General features: G+C 36.8%; 1 protein-coding gene across 5 annotated transcripts in view; it reads right to left on the reverse strand.

Moving 5' to 3' along the window:
* IPCEF1 (interaction protein for cytohesin exchange factors 1) overlaps positions 1-22,313 on the reverse strand; it is a 207,826-nt gene that overhangs the window by 16,318 nt on the left and 169,195 nt on the right. For all 5 annotated transcript variants that reach the window (XM_072643746.1, XM_072643745.1, XM_072643749.1 and 2 more), the window contains one exon: positions 13,444-13,807. In XM_072643746.1, the coding sequence (XP_072499847.1) occupies positions 13,444-13,807 (364 nt within the window). The remainder of the gene's footprint in view (positions 1-13,443; positions 13,808-22,313) is intronic.

Here is a 22,313-nt window from a genome sequence, read left to right on the forward strand (position 1 = left end):
GACCATGAGCAAGTCACTTGAAGACTTTTCTCATCTTATAAATTATTATATTATTATTTCTAAATTAAAGATATTATTACAATATCTCATAAATCATTAGTAATACTGTTTACCTCATAGAGTTAATGTGAGAATTGGGAGGGGGAGGAAGTTAACACCTGTGATTTCACAGCTACAGGGAATTCTAGTGAGAAAATTCCCTCTACCAATCCAGATTTGCAAGTTGGAATACCTGAGAACACTAAGATACATGACCTGAGCAGGGCCACACAGACTATAGTATAAATCAATGGCAAGACTCAAACTCATGTCAACTCTGCAGTCAGACCTCCATCCTCCATCCCAGGCTGCTTCTCACCCATATCCTGAGAACATTCTTCTATTTCTCTTGACAGTGCCTGGATACCAATGGAGCTCCTCAGACTCTAAGTTACCTCTCTCTCTCTACCTACCTATATGACCAGATCACCTTCTTTCTCAATCATACATTTCTCTAAAAATAAAATGAGAAAATGTATCTAAATGTTTGTAAACCTTACCATGCCATGTAGATATCTAAAATTTTTAAAAGCATCTACTAGCTTTTCATATTATGGTGTCAAATATGTATTATAAACACAGGGAACATAGCACTGTTATAACCAAAGGCAAAGCCAATCATCAGTCCATAAGCATTATTTTAGGAGTTTTATTATGTATCAGACACTGTGGTTTAATATGACACTTTATATTTGGAATTTTATATTTAGAATATTTCCAACAGCAGATGTTTAAGTCTCCATAGGCCAGAAAATTAAGAATATAATAATAATGAAAGCTGGTAACATACTAGATCATGGGACCTAAAAGTTTACAGAACAAATATAAAAACTGTACCCAAAAGCCTTCCCTCTAAACAAGTCAACAAGCATTTATTAAGTGCCTACTATGTGTCATCCATCATACTAAGCACTGAGGATACATAGAAAATTTAAAAGTTCCTGTTCCCAGTGGGAAAGACACTATGCAAGCAATACAAGTACAAACAAGATACACGTGGGATAAACTGAAGACAATCTCAGAAGGAAGGCACTAAGATTAAAGAAGACTGGGAAAGATTTCTAACATAAGTGAGACTTTACTGAGACTTGGAAGAGACAGAGATGAAGAGGGAGAGCGCTCCAGGCCTAGGAGAGAAATGAAAATTCTCAAAGTCTCGAGATGGAACATCATATGTTAGGAACAAGAGGCCAGTGTCACAAGAATGTGGAGCATGTGGAGGAGTGGTGGGCAGATGGAAGGGAGTAATGTGTAACAAGATTAGAAAGGTTAAAGGGGGTCAGATCTATGAGGGGCTTTAAAAGGCAAACAGAGGATTTTATATTTGCCTGTTTAGGAAGCTACTGACATGGTCAGAACTACACTTTAAGAAAATCAGTATGACAGCTGAGTGGAAGATGGAGTGGAGTGGGGAGAGACCCGAGGCAGGGAGATCAATCAAATTGAAATAGGCTATTGAAATAGACCATGAGACCAGACTGGTGGTAGATAAACCTGGTGATAGAGGAGATAAAGGTGGCACATAGCTACAGGCAAAGAATTCTAGATTCTCATAGGACTATTACTCTTAAGAAGTCCACCAGTAGTCATGTCTTTAATGTATTCCTTCTAGATTTCTCCCTTAAATCATAAGATCATAAACTTAAATTTGAAAAGAACTTCAGAGACCATCTAGTCCAAAACTCTAATTTTTTAGATGGAGAAACTGAGGCCCAGAAAAATTCAGTGATTTGCCCAAGGTTATTCAGATAATTGGCAACAGAGCTATGGATTTGCACCTAGGCCCCTGACCCCAAATCCAACATTGTTTCCACTTCTGCACCATGCTCCCATCATTTTTTCTCAATTACTTCAAAGTTTTCACTTTATTTTGCAGTGTGTTTTTTTTTTCATTTTACTGAATTAGGAATAAATACCTCATTGTATCCCATCATCTTAAAATGACCAAGACAATAAAACTGGCAGGGTAATCAGTTCCTCTCCCTCCCATTTGAAACAGAAGCCATGTTAATTATTTCCACCTCTCTTAGCTTTTTGAGGCCAGATAAATGGATCGTGTCTGAAATCCAAGTGTTTCAATTGCAATTGCTACCCTTTCTCATCAAGCCCATATTCTTACATGATGATAATAGAGTGTTGATTTCCGTGGACACAGAAGACACTTTATAGTCAAAATCTCATTTATCCTCATAAGGCACTTTGTGAAGCAGGTTAAAGGACTCACATTTTCTAGATGGAGAAATGAAAGTATAGGCAATTATTTTCCTATGATAGATAATGAGCAGTGGAGAGAAGAAAATTTCAGTCACTCCATTCTTAAAAATCTAGTATGATAGAGCAGAGATTTTTGCATTAGAAATGCATGTCTGCTTTCAATTTAGAATATTTATATATTCATACTTTTCCCCTGATCTCACCAATGGGGATACCTTCTTTAGTGATGCTTTCCTATCCCAAGTAATTCATACGATCATACCTTTAGAACTAAAGTGATCTTAGAATTCAAACCCTTTCTTCTACCAGTGAGGAAACTGAGGCCAAGAGACATTAAGGCTTTTGTCCATATCTCCCATAAAACCACCATGCTGAGGGCTTTCCACATTATATAAATACAAATGGAGTACATCTTGCTGACTCCATGGCAGACACACCATTCACTGCATGATCAATCCTGCTTCATATGTTCAGAAAGTGGGAATGACAAGATTTGGCAACTGATTAGATATAGTAGATGAATGACAGTAAGGAGTTGAGGAAGAAACAAAAGTGAATGGTAGTACCCTTGATGGTAACAGGGAATTTTGAAAGATAGGTGAGTTTGGGGTGGAAGTGAGGAGATAACAATTCTATTTTAGATACAGTGAGTTTCAGATAGCTAGAGGATATCCAGTTAGAGATATCTGATAAGTAGCTTGTGATAATAGCTAGCACTGAGTTCAAGAAATAAACCAGGGTTGGATATATAGATCTGAGCCTCATTAACCTATATCTCTACAGATAATCATTGAACTCAGGGGAGGTGATAAGATCAGCAAAGAATGGAGGGAGAACAGAGAACAGGATCCAACCTAGAGATCTCTCTTTCCTCTTTTACCCTATTCAATTCTTCTACATACCCTCTCCTTTCTTCCATCTCTTACTGCTTTTCTTTGTTCCACTTATCTTTTTACTTGGATAGTGACTCCCTTCTTTCTAGTGTACAATTAAAGTCTTAGAGACTTGCAGATCTTGCTTAGCCTTGTTTATCTCAGGGCCATAGAGAATTCTGATCTCTGAATATTGAAGTAATGTCCAACAAGTGTGCCTAAAGGTAGTAGAAGAAACAGAAACTGTCTTTTGGGAACATCTCAGATTCAGAGGGCTGGAAGGGACATTAAAACGTGATCCCTGTCCACTCCTCTAACCTCTGGTGGGACCAGGATCTTAGGGGCTTTAGGACCACAGGAGGGAAAAATGCTAAAAACCTCACTGAAATATAATTTTCTATTTTGTAAAATGGTGTTCATAATATTTGCACTGCCAACTTCATGAGGATTGTTTTAAGGAACAAATAAGATAATTTATGCAAAGTACTAAGCCCTAAAGAGCCACATAAATGTCAATTATCCCTGTAATGATAATAAGAATGGGAAATGTCAAGAGTTGAAGGCTAAAATATATTGATTTTTATGTTCCTTTAATGTCATCAGCAACGATGACAAAATAACAATTCTGGCATATGGTTGGCAGCCACCCAGTGCCAAGTTCATGTTAGTTTATCAACCCATGTGAAGGTGCTGCTCGTTCCTCTTCCTCCTACATGCTCCAAGCTATTGTCTTTGTCTGACAAGGCAACGAAACACTAATAGACCCTGCATTTGGCTGTCGTAAACACCATATAGAGATGATCTCTAACTTTGCCTCCCCCACTATCTTATTTTTGGCTAAGTTTTCCCTTGTGCTCACTGGAACAGGGCTGTTTGTTTTCTACTTTGAATATAAATGTTGCTTTTGGGAGACAGGAAGGGAATTCATCTGCCATTTTTCACTTCACAATTCAAAGGAAGCCCTTTTGAGATTGTAGAAGTTTAATGATGTCCCGTGGAAGATAATTATAGCCCCCAAAGAACAAAAGAAACTTGGAAAGAGTTGGCAAGAAAGAGAAAATCAGATTTACTGCGTGTTATGCAAAGCTGCAACCACAGGAAATGAGAGAAGACGAAGGCGAGCATCACCAAAAAGTTACTGAGCATCTTTGGTCAATTGTTATCTATAAAAATGTAAAAATAAGTATTCATGCAAATGGCCTCTATGGACAGAAATCACTTTAGAAACCTCTGATTAGGCCTTTTGATTCTTGTGGATAGAAGCAGCTAGGCTGAAGAGAGGCAGCATGGGGTCATGAAAAGAATGTCAGAGATGGAGCTGAGCTGGTAAAGAAGTAAGTTTGTATCCTGGTTCCACCACTTAATAATACCTGTGTGACTTTAGATAAGTCACTTAACTTCTCTCTGCCTCAGCTTCTTAATCAAGAAAATGGGGCCATAAAATTTTGCACTCTCTACCTCACGGGGTTGCTGCGAGGAAAATGCTTTGTTTGCATATGTTGATATTATTGAGCGCTATTAGGTTTGGTTTTTTTTAATTCATGCCAGTGTTTTCATCAATATGATGGTTCATCAATATGGTGATTAGCTTCCTCTACCAATGCATACCTTATTTCTTGCCTTCTATGCAATGTATAGTCTTTGGGAGATTACCATAGTCACAAACATCACTAGTATGTGCCAGAAGTAGAATCTGAATCCAGGCCCTTCTAACCCTAAGACTAACTCTGTCCATTATGTAATACTTCCTTTCTTTACCCATATAAAATCACAGGTTTGTAATAACTGTTCTTATTCATCCATCCATCCATCATTTGATTCTTCCATCCATCCATTCATTCACTCATTTATTGTTAGGCCTGCAAAGGCCTTTCCTTTGAGGCAGGAACCATGAGAGTTTGTGCTTTGTATCTGAAATCCAGGGTCACAAAATGGTGAGGGGCTAGAGGAAGACATGTATGGAAGGTGGTGGCATTACTGACATTATTATGGGTGTTGATATTGCCAAAAGCTATAAGTATTTGAATCAAACCTTCTAAAGAAAAACTGCAGTTTCTACTTTAAAATTGTTACCGGAACTATTTGAAATAAGAAGCCAACTCTCAGTTGGCCATATGGCCCACCACATAGGCCTAGTTACTGTTCCTGTTCACTGTTCCTGTTTGTCTCTCCATTCTAATCCTCAGCTATCAGTGATATTCATAATTCATTGTTCTACTCTACTGAATAAACTCCAGTGGCCTGCTGTTACCTCCAAGACAAAATATAGAATTCTCTGTTTGGCTTTTAACGACCAAGTTTCGCCCTTTGCTATCTTTCCATTCTTCTCAAACTTTAACCATTACTCTATGTACTCAATGACCCAGCTCCACTAACCACAACACTTCACCTCCTGCTGCCATATTTTCACTGGCTTTTCCTCATGTCTGGAATGTCCTCCCTTCTCATTTTTGACTTCTGGCTTCCCTGGTCTTCTTCAAGACTCAGCTCAAATCCCACTTTTCAGAACTTTCCAGATCTCTTCCCAGTTTCTTTCTTCTACAATTATCTTCCTCCTATGCTTTACATGTCTTCTACATACATGGTGGTTTGCATCTCATTTCCTCCATTAGAATATGAGCTCCTTAAGGACAAGAACATTTTTTTCTTTTCTTTGTATCCCAGTTCTTAGCATGTGTTGTGTGTTAGTGGTTTTTCAGTCACATCCAACTCTCTGTGACCCCATTTGGGATTTTCTTGGCAAAGATACTGGAATGGCTTGCCATTTCATTCTCTAGCTTATTTTACAGATGAGGAAACTGAGGCAAACAGGATTATATGCCTTGTTCAGGGTCACACAGCTAATAAATGTTTAAGGTCAGATCTGAACTCATGAGGATAAGTCTTCCTTATGCCAGGGCCAGTACTCTATCCATTGCACCACCTAGCTGCTCTGACACATAATACGTACTTAATAAATACGTGCTTATTGACTGAATGATTATTATATTTTCCCCTCTTCTCTACTTACACTTTTAAATATTAAACCTCAAAAGTCAGTAATATCCCATCTGCTTCAAAGAAACAAGTAAACACTGGGTTAATAAAACTGAAACAAACATCTTACTCTATTATCACAGGTTCAAAAGATTTACTTTTTTTGCTGCCACTGCAGTCAGACTCAGTAAAAGTAAATATCTTCAAGATAGGGTATGTGTAATGTTGTTACTATGAGCAACATTACTGGTACAGCTTTTTCTCCACCCTCTCCTTAACTTGGGGGTAGCTAGATGGGCAGTGGACAGAGCACTAAGCCTGGAGTCAGGAAGAACCGATTCCAAATCCAGCCTTAGACACTTACTAGCTGTGTGACCCTCAGGAAGTCATCCAACCATTTGCCTCAGTTTCCTCATCTGTAAAATGAGTTGGAGAAGGAAAAAGAAAACCACCCCAGTATTTTTGCAAAGAAAACCCCAAACAGGGTCACAGAGAATCAGACGCAAATGAAAGACTGAATGAAAACAAAAATGAACTTGTCATTTTTAAGAAGATATTTTAATAGGTGTATTTCAAGATAATTGGTTTTCTTTGTAATACTACGCATTATATTTAGTGCCTCTTAAAAGTTTATTTTGAGCAGTCCGTAGTTTTCATAGATTGCCAAAACAGGTACCCATACTACATAAAGTAATAGGGATGAATGAATGGAAGGGAAGAAAGAGAAGGAGAGATTAATTTTTAAAGGAAATATTGGTTTGTGGAAATTATGTAAATGTTTTCCTTCATCAACAGTGATCTACATCACTAAACTAACTTCAATTCTCCAGCAAAGGCAATAGTTTCTAGGAAACTAGATAGTTGTTAGTTTTTGTTGACAGGAATTTAACAACCTTTGATCAAAAGAAACAAATTCAAAATCTAGCAACCTCCTTTTTACTCCAGAGCCAAAAAAAAAAAAAAAAAACATAACAAACATAACGTAACATGCATTACCAACAAAAAATACCAGAAAAAAAATTCTTTTTGTCAATAATTCCATTCTAGCAATCACTCACAAAATATATACTGCTGAATCTAAATGTCATTTCCTGTTAGGCAAAACAGAATAATTTATGTTACTATAGACCAAACTACAATAAATAATAGACTTGAAAGAGTAGATGCTTTTCCATTTTATCTAAAGATAAATAATAGTAATCACTGAAAAAAATTTTCCAGTCCAATTACTTCATTTTACAGATAAACTGAATACAAAGAGGCTCAATACCTTAGTCAAGATCACATGGTACTAAGGAGAAGAGCTATATTAAAACTAAGATCGACCCATTCTAAACTCAGCGCCTTTCCCAATCCATGGGACCTTTAAATGTGGTGATTTTAGAAACTGATCTTAAAACTAAGAGAGTTCTCTCTCAACAACAGACTACTCTAATGCATTTGGTTAGTAAATGCATTGTTATTGTAGTAATGAGTTAAGAGTCCATTGATTTGAAATGTAAAGTTAAATTAAAGGTTCTCATAAAACACACTATCTCCCACACATATGGTGAAAAGTATAGAATATTCTAAGACATAATCATGAAACTGACATTTTCCAACAATCTGCCTAGTGGCAACATGAAGCAAGGTGTAAAACAGAGGGGGGTGTGCACATTTAGGTGCACATTTCAATCCAGCATTGAAATGGAAGATGCCCCATGCAAAATCGAAGTAGGGAAAGTATTCCTATTGATGGATGGTTTCTCTAAATGTCCTTTATTCAAAAACAATCTTACTCATTAGTTCGAGCCCAGGGACACTACAGAAACACTTTAATGAAATCCATAATGATTCAAAAAGAACTGGCTTTTTCATTTATATGCAAAACAATAGCATGGATGAAAAATACATATAGTTCAACATATAACAGCCAGTTGGTATGAACAACTCATTGAGTCACTCCATTGGTGTTACATATCTTGGACAGTTTCTACAGATGATACATTGTTGTGAATCTCAAATAGTGAAAAAGCAATTGAGGATAAAATGAGCCTATAGAGAGGCTTATAAGAGACTTAAATAAGCCAAATCACCAACAAAATCAGAATGTCTATATGAGATTTAACTATGTCAAATCATTAGCAGACTCAGAATAAAAGATAATTTAAAAAGTCACAATAAGAAGCATGGTAGGTGAAAGTAGGCTAGAGCAGTCGTGTCAAACTCAAATCGAAATAGGGACCACTAAACTACACGTAAGGATCCCTGTGGGCTGCATATTGACTTAGAAAACCACATATCTATGTTCTGTTGTATTTTTCCTTATTTTGCTAAATATTTACCAATTACATTCTAATATGGTTCAGGGTTACACTATGTCAAATATTACAACATATTTGCACCCTTGGGCTAGAGTATGATATCAAAAGAAAGGTATATTTGAGGAGCTGTACAAAATATTTGATTATGGACATTTATGTCCTGAAAAGAAGTACACAGTTATGTCCAGTTCTAAATCCTATGATCCCAACTAATGACAATAAGAGATAGAATGGTGACCCTAGGACTGGTACCAAAAAAAATAAATAAATAAAGGATCCAATTAAAGACTTTTGTCATACCGGGTAGATCCTTTATGTAGAATGTAAAGAGCATCTGTTGTATGTATGTGTGTTGTTGTTACTGTTGTTTTTAAATACTGAGGAAAATAGAAGAATCAAAGAAGGGATAGGACTAGTACTCAAAGTATATAGGATGTTGAGAACAGATGATAGAGAAAAGGCAGAACTAGAATGCTGTTACTCTGTTTCTGTTTTCTCTTCTGAGGAAAATGACCTTTTCACTGGAGTAAACAGAACACTCATGCCTAATTAGAAGTTGATACAAAGATAAGATGGCAAATCATGAGCTGAGAGAAGCTCAAGTTCAAGGCCAAATTAACTTATAGTACAGAGCACCTAAAAAAACTGGTAGATGTGATTTCTGAATCCTATACCAAGAAGGCCTCCTTTCTCACTTCTAACTTCTAGTTTGGAGGATTTAGTGCACTGAAAAATTTTAATACAAACTTGTGATTTAATATGCCCCCCCCAAAAAAGGTGACATTGATCAGCTAGAATGTATAACAAACAGGATAAACAGAAAACTTAAAGACCCTGAGATTGTGGCACCTGAGAATCAGTTGCAGGAACTGAGTATGCTTAGTCTAGAGAAAGAAAAGTTAGAGCGCCTATATGACAATTTCTATTGGAGTCTTTGAAGGCCTGTAATGTAAAAGATGGGCTAGACTTGATCCACTTAGACTCAGAGAGAAAAACTATAAGCAGTGATAGAATTATAGAGCCCAACTTCGACTTAATAGAAGGAAAAATCTTGTTAACAAGGTTATCTCAAATTGGAATAGGATACCTTGAGTGGTAGCTGATCCAAAAGAAAAATATCTCAAAAGGAGGCTTGATGAGCACTTTCATTATTTCATTCAAAAACCATTTATTAAGACAAGAGCTCAAATCTGGCCTCAGACATTTATTAGTTGTGTGACCCTGGGCAAGTCACTTAACCCCTGTTTGCCTCAGTTTCCTCAGGTGTAAAATGAGCTGGAGAAGGAATGGTAAAACACTCCAGTATCTTTGCCAAGAAAACCTTAGAAGGATTCACAAAAAGTTGAACTTAACTGAAAAATGACTCAACAATTCAACATGTGCCAGGCATTGTGCTAAGCACTGGTGATACAAAGAGACAAAAGACAGTTCCTGTCCTCAAGGAGTCCAGTCTAGTTGGGAAGCATGTGCGTGTGTGTGTGTGTGTGCACGTGCGCACATGTACATGAATGCATGCATGTGTCTAGTTGGCAAACATATGTATGTCTGACACATACATATGAGTGCACACCCATACATACAAATTCATATGCTTCCCAAGTAGACTGGACTCTCCATTAAGGGCTATGAGTGTGGTATATTCCATATACTGTCAGAATTAATTAATGTGTTGGTTAATTTTGTTGAATATTTTCATCTTTTTTATTCTTAATACAAAGGATGTCTCTCTGGATGGAGAGACATATTTGGAAATCAAGGTGATATAAAAATGAAAACTATCCAAACTGGCATTTTGTAAAGTTATCCATGCTAGTAGAATAAAAGGAGATTTGCAAAGTTTTGTTGTTTGTTTTTTTTAACGTCCATCCTAGGCTAAATGTGCCCTTCTCTTAGCAAGTTTGGAAGCGAAGGTTAGCAACACTGAGCTGGGATAGCAGTTTTCTAGAACCAAAATCTTGACTAGGAATACATTGGTACTTTAGTTATTACCTTGAAACCTGAACATTGTGACACTTCTCAATCACAGACATTTCAGGACTCTTCTTTGTAGCAGAACAGTAGCAAAGTTTCCAAAAATTGCAGAAATGAAATGTTACCCTCTGACCTGGCCTACCCTTTCCCTCCTTCCCCAAGAAATGCAGATGCAATTCCCAAAAGACCAGGAGGCATACCTTACATAATTTGATTCCTCAACAGTAAGTGCTAAGTGCACATGACCAAATGATTGGGTTACAGTTTCCATAGTGATTACTTCACTTGACTTAGCTATTTTGGGAATTCAACCAAAACCCATAGATAGCAGGGGAAAGAGAAAAAAAAAGGAAGGGAGAAAGAAGGAAAGAAAAAAAGAAAGGAAGGAGGGAAGCAAGGAAGGAAGAGGAAAGAAAGAAAAAGGAAGAAAGAGAGAGAGAGAGAGAGAGAGAGAGAGAGAGAGAGAGAGAGAGAGAGAGAGAGAGAGAGAGAGAGAGAGAGAGAAGGAAGATCCATAACATATGGCAACTGTCAGTGACACAAGGGGAGAAACAGTTTTGTTTTCTCTCTGATTTTTCTTCACAGGAATGTCTTTTCTGCAAGCAATTTAAACAAGTGTGTAGAGATTACAGACTACACGGTTCTTCAAAGTCCCCTAAATCAAAATGTTCCAGGATTTCCTTTTCCTCCTTTCCATAAAATATCATGATGAAAAGGGCTATTGATACATACATAGTCCAATATTGTCCTGTGAGCTCTCCTGAAGTGACCTGGATATAACAACAACAGGAGCCTTCCCTTGACCTTTCTGCCGAGTTGGACTTAAGACCAGCTGTCCCAAAGAGACCTTCCTCAAGCTACAAGGCTATCTCATGGAAAACAATGCAAAAACAGGCATTTAAAACTTTATCACATTTCTTTCCAGTAAAGGACTGTAACCCTGTAGACTGGTTGGGACTTTTGAAAGCCAGCATTATTTCTCCAAGGGTGTGTACATCATTAAATCAATTTTTATTTTCCAGAAAGTAAGGTATTTACTGGGAAAACTGTGCTGTTGTTCAGTTGTTTCATTCATGTTCAACACATTTTTTGAGTCTATTTGGGTTTGGGTTTTTTTGTGCCAAGATACTGGAGGGGTTTGCCATTTTCTTCTCCAGCTCATTTGACAGATGAGGAAACTGAGGCAAACAGGGTTAAGTGATTTGTCCAGGGTCACACAGCTAGTATCTGAAACCAGATTTGAACTCTGAAAGGTGAGTCTTCCTGACTCCAGACCTGGCACTCTATCCACTATGCCACCTAGCTACCCTACTGTGAAAACTAGACTTAAAATTTTTATTTAGCATACACCAAGTCCACAATTTTATAACCATTAAATGACTAAATGAAATGCTTTGTTCCAACTAACAAGTTATCATCACATAATCACTCAAAAAATGTTTATCTGTGAAAAAGATACCCCGGCCAAACATTCAATTAGCTATTTAGTTCAAATCCTAATTGCCACTTAACAGCTGTGTGACAATTTGCTATCTTTTCATTTCTCTCCCTCTCTGGTCCTCAGTATTCATATCTGTAAAATGAGAGTTAGACTAGATCATCTCTGAAATCCCTTTCAGTTCTAGATTGATGACCCTCTAATACTGTGATCCTCCAAATTGCTGGATGAGAAGACCAACCTTTGGAATACAATCAGGTATTTTTTCAGAGGCTTTCCCACATCCCCAATTTGCAGGCAAGGATCAACAGAACTTGGAAGCTCTTTGTAGCGCTTCGACCTTATAGTAATTTGGCCAGTGCCCCTCAGTTCATAGGAACCCTATTTAAGATATACCAGAGATATCAAAATTTAATAATTTCAGAATCTTGTCAATTAGATTTGACTGTCAGCACAGAAGATGGAAAAGTCAGATGGGCCAAAGAATTTAGTGAATTTTAACACAGAAGTTCCTATTTTGAAAAATAAAGACTTACAAATAGTGTAACAGAGCAAATAGCATAACTGATATATAGATATATAAATACAGAAAACAAACTAATTTGCAAAGAGAATAAATAATAAAAATGTATTATTATTCACATATAAAATATTTCTAATAATTTATATTAGACTAGACCTTGAGTTGAGTATGCAACAATGTCAGTGGATTTGGTAGAATCTAAGCTCATGGAAAACAGGAAATGTTTCATTTTGTTTCCATATTCCCAATGCCCAGCAGAGGGCCTGCCATATTAGTAGATCTGTTAATTGATTAATTGAATTGCAGTGGAGCTAACAATTGTCATTTTCCTCTGTGTAACAGGATGTATTTGTGAAATAACCATCTAAAACACATTAAGTATATGGCCTATGGAGGACTCAACTTACTTAAATGATTATGGACTAGATAATTATTTCAGCTCAGCTCCCTTGTCTCTAAAATGAGGCAGCTGAACTAGATGATATCTTTCCAGGTACACATCTTTTGATCCTATGATGTTATTAATGGTAGAAAGGAAGGAAGGAAGGAGGGAGGGAAAGAGGGAGGGAGGGAAGGAAGGAAGGAAGGAAGGAAGGAAGGAAGGAAGGAAGGAAGGAAGGAAGGAAGGAAGGAAGGGCAACCCTGAAGTAGCCAGTCACAAACAACAGAATACACATGGCATGTAAAACCTGCTTTCCCAGGTCGTTTGTAGAAATCAGAATCATGCTCTAGAATTACGACTCATGTATTTAAAAAGCACTTGTCAAACTGAAATAATTCATCAGCATGCATTATTAATCTAGAACCATGAAAAATATTTGAACATTATAAACTAAGTCTTGAATTTATCAAGCGTACACTGAATTGAAAAAGACAACATAAGTTTGAACTAAATCAGTTATTATTCAGTCTTATTATTACTATTATTCAGTCTTAATAACCATAATTTAGAAAGTTCTTAATTCACATTTATATATCATGTGCCTGGCACTGGGCTATACTTCTACCAAGAAATAAGAATTTTTTTTTTACCGAAAATATGTGGCGTTGGGCATGTGGTATATGCACCAAGTGCATACATACAAGACAACTCTTCAGTCTAGTTACCTCTGTCTGATGTCTTGAGTCCGAGAGTGTCATCAGGAACAGAGAGGTGATCTAAACTGCTGTTCAGTGAGGATGTCTCCTCACTTGATAAAGAATTCAGAAATCCACTTTCAGATTTGACAAGGCCATTTTCTGAGGCCTCTGGGAGAGCAGGTGAATGGATCTGAACCATTATGGACTGTCCCACATCTTCAGTGGCCGAGGAGCTGTTGACAATGTCGAGCCAAGACTGCCTTTCTGGGTAGGCTGCTGCTTTAGATGTGGAAGAAGAGCTGCTGGGTGATTTGATCGAACTCTCCAGGGAAGAAAGAGAAGAGGATGGTTCATTCAGTACAAGTGAGGATGAAGATGCTTCTTGTGGACCCTATTATTCACAAGTAAGAAAAAAATCAGCTCATCAGCTGAAGAAAAAATAAAAAATATCCAACACATGCTTTTTAAAAACAAATGTTATTGCTATCTGTTTTTTTCATCACCTGTATTTCCTACAGTAACTCTATCCCATTCTCTCTGAGTACCACCCCTTAAAACAATGAATGGAAAAATAGAAAAAAAAATCTGCAAAACCGACCAACATATTAAAAAAGTTTGATGATATAATTAGTTTTCCACATTGATGGTTCCCCATCTCTGCAAATAAATATGGTGAGTTGTATTCAATTTTTCTTCTTTGGAGTCAAGGGTAGGCATTATAATTTCACAGCATGTATTTTCGATTGCTTTCCCATATGCACTTGTAATGGACATTTCACCTTGTATTCAAAAAGTCTACAGTAGTTACAGGACTGTGGATGGTCGGTCTAAGTTTCTTTATGTGTTTATTTATATCTATCTTCTTATCTAAATCTGAAACAGAGATAATAATAGCGCCAACTTCCCAGGGTTGCTATGAGAATCAAATGATGTATTTGTAAAGCACTTTGCAAATGTTAAAAAGCACTACATGAAATGCTAGCTGCTATGGCTGCTGCTAGTATGTACAGTAGAAAGAAAAATTTAACTTAGTAGTCAGAAAAGACATGGGTTTTTATCCTTACTCTGGCATTTACTAATTGGATGACCTCAGGTAACTACTGCAACCTCCTACAGTTTCAGTTTCCTCCAACGTAAAGTAATGATAATAAATTTTGCAGTTCCCACTTTGCATAATTATTTCAAGGAATGTGCTTCATAAACCTTATAGCACTATAGAAATGTGAATTGTTACTAATATTAAAAAAATAACAGGGGATAATTGTGATTTTACATCTGAATAACATCAGTAAGCTAAATCTATATGTTACATTTTTCCCAAATAGTTTTGGATATCTTTCAACTCACTATTCAAAGAAGTAAAAACCTCTATCACCTTCACTACTCGTTATTGACGTCACTCACCTTTGATGGTTTTTTCCTTTTTTTTTTTTTTGTATTGTTTGGAAGAACTCAAGTCTTCCTAACGCTAGCCTCAAACAAAATAAGTTTGTTTCCATCACTTAACAGACAGATACTGGGGCGGGGGGGGGAACCCCAAAGAAACTTGAAAAGAAGGAAAACAGCAAAGACTGGAGCTAGGCTAGTTAGGAAGTGTTCAGTGACATAAGTCAAGCCAATATGAACCCCCTGCCTGTACAGAATATCTTTCAGCAACAACAACACTTTCGACAACTCTTTAAGATTTACAAAGTGCTTTTAACTATTTACCAATATTGTCTAATAAAAAAAGTAGTTCCCATTAAGATCAGCTAATAGTAACGAAGAAGTTGCTAAGTCACAGACTGAACTATTCTCTAGGGCATCTAAGTGATGCAGTTCTATTCACTGCATCACTTAGATGCCCTAGATTCACCTTCCTGAGTTCAAATATGGCCACAGACACTTACCAGTCAAGTGACTCTTACTAGCCATGTGACTCTGGGAAAATCATTTAACCCCATTTACCTCAGTTTCTCACCTGTAAAATGAGCTGGAGAAGAACATGGCAAACCACTCTATTATGTTTGCCAAGAAAACCCACAAATTGGGTTACAAAGAGTTGGACACAGCCAAATTATTACCTGTCCAGTTCCTCCCAAGGGAGACAGTGGACCCTAAATATATTCTAAGAGTGACTGATTCCCCTCTAAAATAGAGTGGGCTTGGTGCAAAAGTGCTTCTTAAGTCAGAGAACCCAGGTTCAAATCTGACTTATCACATTTCCTTGAACAACTAATCTCCTGGTCCTCCATATCTTCCTCTAAAAAATGAGAGAAGGGGGATTAGATGAGCATTCATCTTCCAGCTCTAGCTATTCTAGCAATTCTGGCCTCTAAGGGTAAAGATCAGAAATGCCAGATATATCATGCCAGATATATCCTGACTACATACTAGCTTTGTGATACACCAAAAAATTTAAAAGGTGTTCTTCACTTGGGGTCTGTGAGCTTGTTTTTAAAATAATTTGATAACTATAAATAATAGTAACAATAATTGTACAACACATTGTCAGAATTATATAATGTAATCATTTATTCTATAAGAAGGTTATATTATAATTACTAGTACTTATACAGCCTACATACTGATACTGTGCTAAGCACTTTAGAAATGTTATTTTATTTATTCCTCACAACATGAGGTAGGTGCTATTATTATCTCCACTTCTCAAATGAGAAAACTAAGGCACAAAGAGGTTAAGGGACATGCCCAAAGTCACACAGCTAGTCTGGGACTGGATTTGAACTCAAGTCTTCCTAACTCTAGCCTAGCATTCTATCCACTATGCCATCTAGCACCTCCATTTTGAAACTATATTTCAATGTAACTTATTCCTTTTATACTCCTATGTATTTTTTTAATGCATTTAACAACTGTTCTGAGGTGTCCACTGGCTTCATTATAACAGACTTTCAAAGTTAGTTCAAAAAGTTATAAACCTCTGATCTAGAATCTTTTTCCAAGGAGTTAAAAGAATGACAGATCATGGAAGCATTTGGTTAGGGACTTAAATTAACTCATCTTTCTCAATAAAAATAAATTTGTGTAGATATGAAAAATTCTTCCTCTGGATACCTTAGTGGGACAGAGGAAGAAGTATATCAATTTGTTTGGACATTCGGGACCCTTAAAGCCAAAAAGAAGCAATTTGTTAAATGATACCATAATGATATACAGAAGTTACTTCATACCAAATGGAATGTCCAAATAACACTCCAAGAAAAGCTTATCCACTAGCAAGATCCAGAACAATTAATATCAGCAAATATGAAACTATACTTCATTCCAGTTCAATCTAATGTCATGTCCTGTTGCAAGTTATTTTTGTAACTTGCTGTGGTTACATGTTCTACTTCCTATTCTAAATAGAGATCAGGAAAAAACTTTTCCTGTGGCTCCTGCTGATGCTTTTCTCATGTGATGAAAGCAAAGCTTGCTAAGGTTCCAGGTTTACAAGGATTTTTGACAACACTCCTCATAAGTATATTAATAGTAGCTACCATTTATATAGAGTTTGCAAAGAGTTTTACACTGGTGATCTCATTTTGATCCTCACAAAGACCCTGTGAGATAGGTGCTATTATTATTATCTCCATTTTACAGATGAGGAAACTCAAACATAAAGACATTAGATGACTACGCCAACCAGGGTCACATAGCCAAGAAGGATCTCAGTCCCCACTTGTGGTCAAGTCTTCCTGACTCCCACACCAATGGTCTAACTGACACACCACTTAGCTGCCTTAAGACAGTCAAAACCAGAAAATCCTGCTTGAAGAACCAGAGAATATGTGTTAAATGGCTACAATTTGGGTAAGGAATATTTATGAAAGAGTAGTAGAATATAAAAAGCATTGGATTTGAAACTGTAGGGAAGGAAGGAAGGAAGGAAGGAAGGAAGGAAGGAAGGAAGGAAGGAAGGAAGGAAGGAAGGAAGGAAGGGAGGGAGGGAGGGAGGAAGGAAGAAAGGGAGGGAGGGAGGGAGGAAGGAAGGGAGGAAAGAAGGAAGGAAGGAAGGAAGGAAGGAAGGAAGGAAGGAAGGAAGGAAGGAAGGAAGGAAGGAAGGAAGGAAGGAAGGGAGGGAGGGAGGGAGGGAGAGAGGGAGGGAGGAAAAGGAAAAGAGGGAGAGAGGGAAGGGAAAGAACAGGGGGATCAAGAAGAATAACAGGAAGGTCAAGAAAGGCAGTAGGGCCATAGAGAAAGAAAGCTAATGGGAAGAAAATAACAGACTTTTTAAACTTTGTCTGCCAAGGACAAATTTCATGTAGATCTATTATCTATTTCATGTAGATCTATTGTAAAAGCAATAGCGAAACATTTACAAAAGACAAATTAAATTGAGGCTTGAAGCTTTATAGCCATCAGGTGCCCAGATAGCTTTTAGTGAAATGTCCTTTCCCCAGCAAGGATTCAATATGATTTATTCATTCAAAGCATCATAAACATTTCAGTGCAAAATTTATAAGTTACAAGAAAATCTATGACTCATCAGAGAAGAGACTAGACATCTGGATTCCTTATGGAATAATGCCTTCATCAAGAGTCAATGATGTACCTCTCAGACACCCACTCACTCACTGAACCATTTGGCAGAGACATAGAGCAATCAATACTGGTCTTGCACAGGTAGGATCACCAAATGACCTTAGAAAATATTGCATCAAATCCTCTTTTTACAAAGGAAGAAACTGATTTGCTCAAGATGAATTCTTCTTTTTCTTAGCTTATCTATATATACAGTAGTAGTATAAATGTGAATGCACCCTGCCCACAAGGTTTTGTAACTTAACTTGTCCTAGGCATTTGTGGCAGGCAGGTCTTCCCCCTTCTAAGCCCCATGACTCAGGAATTTTAACTTCTATAAAACTTCTTCCAGATGCCAAAGAAACCAAAAGAAATTTTAAGTATAGGCTGAGTGTCATGTATGGCCAATTAAATCTGAAGTAATGCCATTTTATCCTCATGAAAACATTGGCAAAATTAAAAAGATCTGTTTTAGAAAGCATGTCATTTTTTTTTTATTTGACCAGTGCTATTAAAAGCAAATTAGACAAAATTTCTTTCTCCTCACATTCTCTTGTTTTCAAAACATTTTTTTTATTTCCAAGTAAATGATACGTTTATTTATTTAAGAAACTTAGTTCAACCACCAGCTAAAGGCAAATTCTTTCCCCTTCAGCTATTTGAAAACATGAAATTGATCCTGTGAAAATTAATCAAACAGAAGCACTGAGAGTCTGCAATCAGGAAGGCATGAGTCAACATACAAACTGGAGGAGAAATTAGTCAAAGCCAACATAAAGAAGAAAAACGAAAGGGAAACAGAAGGGTAGGAGGCAACACATTTTCCTTCACTGGTTTCTGGTCAAATCTTTGAATATAAGACTAGTTAATAACTACTTCTAGGGCAGCTGGGTGGCACAGTAGTTAGAGCAACAGGAAGGATCAGAAAGACTCATCTTCCTAGGTTCAAAACTGGCCTCAGACACTTACTAGCTGTGAGAGACTGGCAAAGTCACTTAACCCTGTTTGCCTCAGTTTCTCCATCTGTAAAATGAGCTGGAAAAGGAAAAGTATCCCTGCTAAGAAAACCTCAAATGGGGTCACAAAGAGTTGGACACAATGGGAAAACAACTGACCAACAATAACTACTTCTAATGGAGCAAAATGGTGTTTATTTGATTCCTTTATGGTATAGGGGAAAGGACATTAGAAAGAGGATGAGAAGGACTTGATTCTAGTATGAGCTCCACAACTACATTCCTGGGTGTCCTCAAGAGGGTTCCCTAATCTAACCTCACATAATCCGCAGTCCAGAAGTGCTGGTCACCTTAAGGTTCACTGAACAAGACATTTCATCTTCTGATTCAGCATTTTCACTGATCATCCACTAATCCTGGTACCCTCTTCTTCCTCATCTCTGCCTCCTAGCTTCCACAGCTTTCCTTCAATTCTTGCCTAAAGTCATACCCTATGTAAGCAGGCTTTCCTTAATTTTGCTGACTTCCTTAAGAGACAATTCCCAATTTATTCTGTTGATACAGAGGCAAGGACTGATTTGGGCCCTTTGGTTTTGCTTTGGATTTTTTTTTCATTTTTTGTATTCCCAGCACTAAGAACAGTGGCTGGCACATAGCAGGTACTTAACATATGCTAGTTGACTGACTGCAAATAAATATTTGTGTCAGTATCTCAGTTCCCTCACTCATAAAATGAAAATCATAATTCTTGCCCAACCAACAAGAACAGGGACATTTTGAGGGGCAAATGAGAAAATGAATATAAAGATCCTATGAAAATGTGTTGTTGTTGATTTGTGTAAAATTACTGATTAAATACAGATGACGATGGTGACATCTCTGTAACAGCACAATAACCATTCATTTATCCGTTCAATAAATGTGTTTCCCACGCAATAAATGTGTTTCTTTGTTTAAAGATAAAAAGATGATTAAAGTATGGAAAATTTATATTCTCGTCACAGATACAATGGACTCAAGGTAGTTCCTGACAAATGCTACGTTCATTCAGATTGTTTAGTGATCTCAAAATTAATTTTATCATTTCCCCCACCCTGAATTCATTAAAGTGACCAATTATTTTAGTATTATGGAAATAAGACCAGAGAATATGGGCCTAGAGTTTTATTTTTATGTTTTCCATTAATTCTCCATGGAATGTTGGACAAGGCACTTAAATTCTTTGTGCTGAATTCTGTAAACCTCTTCACTAGAAGACACCAGGTACATAGAAATGCATTATTTAGTTACCATGTTCATTTTCACATGGAAAAATCGACACTGTGATACAGATTTTAAAACAATATTGTAAAATTCAAGTTAACATTTAAGGCTAAAAACAGCCTGGCTGAAATTATACATAGGAAAGTAAACATTTTTATTAAAAGTGCAGTTCTAACACAGCAAAAGAATTTTACATTTCATCCTTCCATTAACTCATTCACTCATTAAAAATAGTTACTAAGGACCTACCTTATTAAAGACATTATGCCGCAATGGCATAGAGAATATAAAAATGAATAAGATCCAGGAGGAACTCCTAATATAAAGAGGGGAGAAGATAAGGTACACAAATAACTACAATATAAAGCAGAATGTGTTAACTGGGGAGTGATGACATGGGAGAGTGGGGATTCAAAATCCATCTTGGGTGAAGATGATGGCTATCTTAATGTATCTGAAAAGCTGTCATTTGGAAGACAGATAAGACTTGTTCTACCTTGCTCCAGAAAGAAAATGAAAGGTTAGACTAGATGTAAAGGAAAAATTTCCTAAATTTCCTAACCGAACACATGATGGACTATTTCACAATGTTAGTAGATTTCCCTTGTCTGGAATTCTTCAAATCAAAGCTGGCTGACACCTTATCAGGTATGACGTGGAGGTGATTTCTGTTGCCCATAGCCTGGACTAGCTGACCTCTGAAGTCCCTTCTAACTTCAGATTTTGTGATTCTAAATGGATGAGATAACTAAGGGAGAGAATATATACCCAGGATTAAAGAGCACTGTAAGCAAAATACAAAGGAATTTAGAGGTAAAGAAGAGGATCCAACAAAAGATACAAGATGTAGTGGCCATAAAGTGAAATGAAAGTAGAGCCAGATAATACACTAGTATGAAAGGCAAGATATGAAACATTTCAAGGGAAGGCCTGAACACTATCAAACAACATAAAGAAGGAGAATGAGAAAATTATTAGATTTGGCAACAAGGAGATGACTTTATGAGAAGTATCCATATAATGAAGGTGGATAAAGCTTCATCTTTGCAAGGTGCAAAGAAGTGGGTGATAAAATGAAAGCAATGAGCAAAGACTACTCTTTCAAGAAATTTGACCTGGAAAGGAGCAAAAGAGACAGGACTATGAAATGAGGAGGAGCAAAAATTGAAGGCAAAGTTTTTTACTGACTGGGGAGAACTGAAAATGTTTGCAAACAGAAAGAAAGAAGCCATTTGTTAGGAGAAAGAGAAGGTGCAAAGGAGGGGGTCTGATGGATGGAACAAGGCCCTGGACAAGATTACAAAGAACGGAACCGAAAGCAAAGATAGAGAAGAATATCTTGGGAAAGACTGATATATTTCTGACTTTGAAATGAGAGAAAGGATGTGGAAATATGAAATATGAAGAAAAGATGGTTGAGAGTTTAGAGAAAAACTAAATCCCATTGATGAGGGAAATGGAGTCTAAGTAAGATAGCTTTGGAAAATTTTATTTTTGGTCTGATGGTTTGGTGTACTGGTTTTTTGTTTTTGTATTTCAGTGAAGCAAGAAATATGACCAACTATTGAGAGTGAGTGGAACAGGAATAGAGTTGGAGGGCTGAGGGCAGTAGATTTGGGAAATACCGTAGGGAGTCAACAAGCCATAAGGTCCATAAGAGCTCAGATGAAGTTAAATAACATATTTAATATATCTGTAAGATATTAAATTTCAAAATTATTGATAAAAACATTGATAACCAGTATAAAAATTTGTATGCCTGGAATTTTTTAAGCCTACCTAAAAAATGTTGCAAAAGAAGTTACTGAACTTTTCTTTTTTAAAAAAATCTCCTTTCATGAAAAATATGGATGCATAATATACATGTACATACATACATACATATATAAATTCACTACTATATGGCCATGGACAAATCACAACTTCTCAATATCTCAGGCAATTCTATTAAGACCAGAAATTATAAATTGCTCATTTGCCTTAGTAGAAAGAGTTTCCACACCAGTAACTACCTATGCTGATGAAAGCACATACTTGGGCTTTGTGTCTGTATACTACCTGTGGTCCTTTGGACCACTCATTTACATTCCATCAAAGGCAGCTCATTAAAAAAAAAAAAAGCAACTGTGGATGATTTATGATTCCTTGGATAACCATTTAATAAACATGACT

Source organism: Notamacropus eugenii, chromosome 2 (genome assembly GCF_028372415.1).
Source record: "Notamacropus eugenii isolate mMacEug1 chromosome 2, mMacEug1.pri_v2, whole genome shotgun sequence".
Lineage (NCBI taxonomy): Eukaryota > Metazoa > Chordata > Mammalia > Diprotodontia > Macropodidae > Notamacropus > Notamacropus eugenii.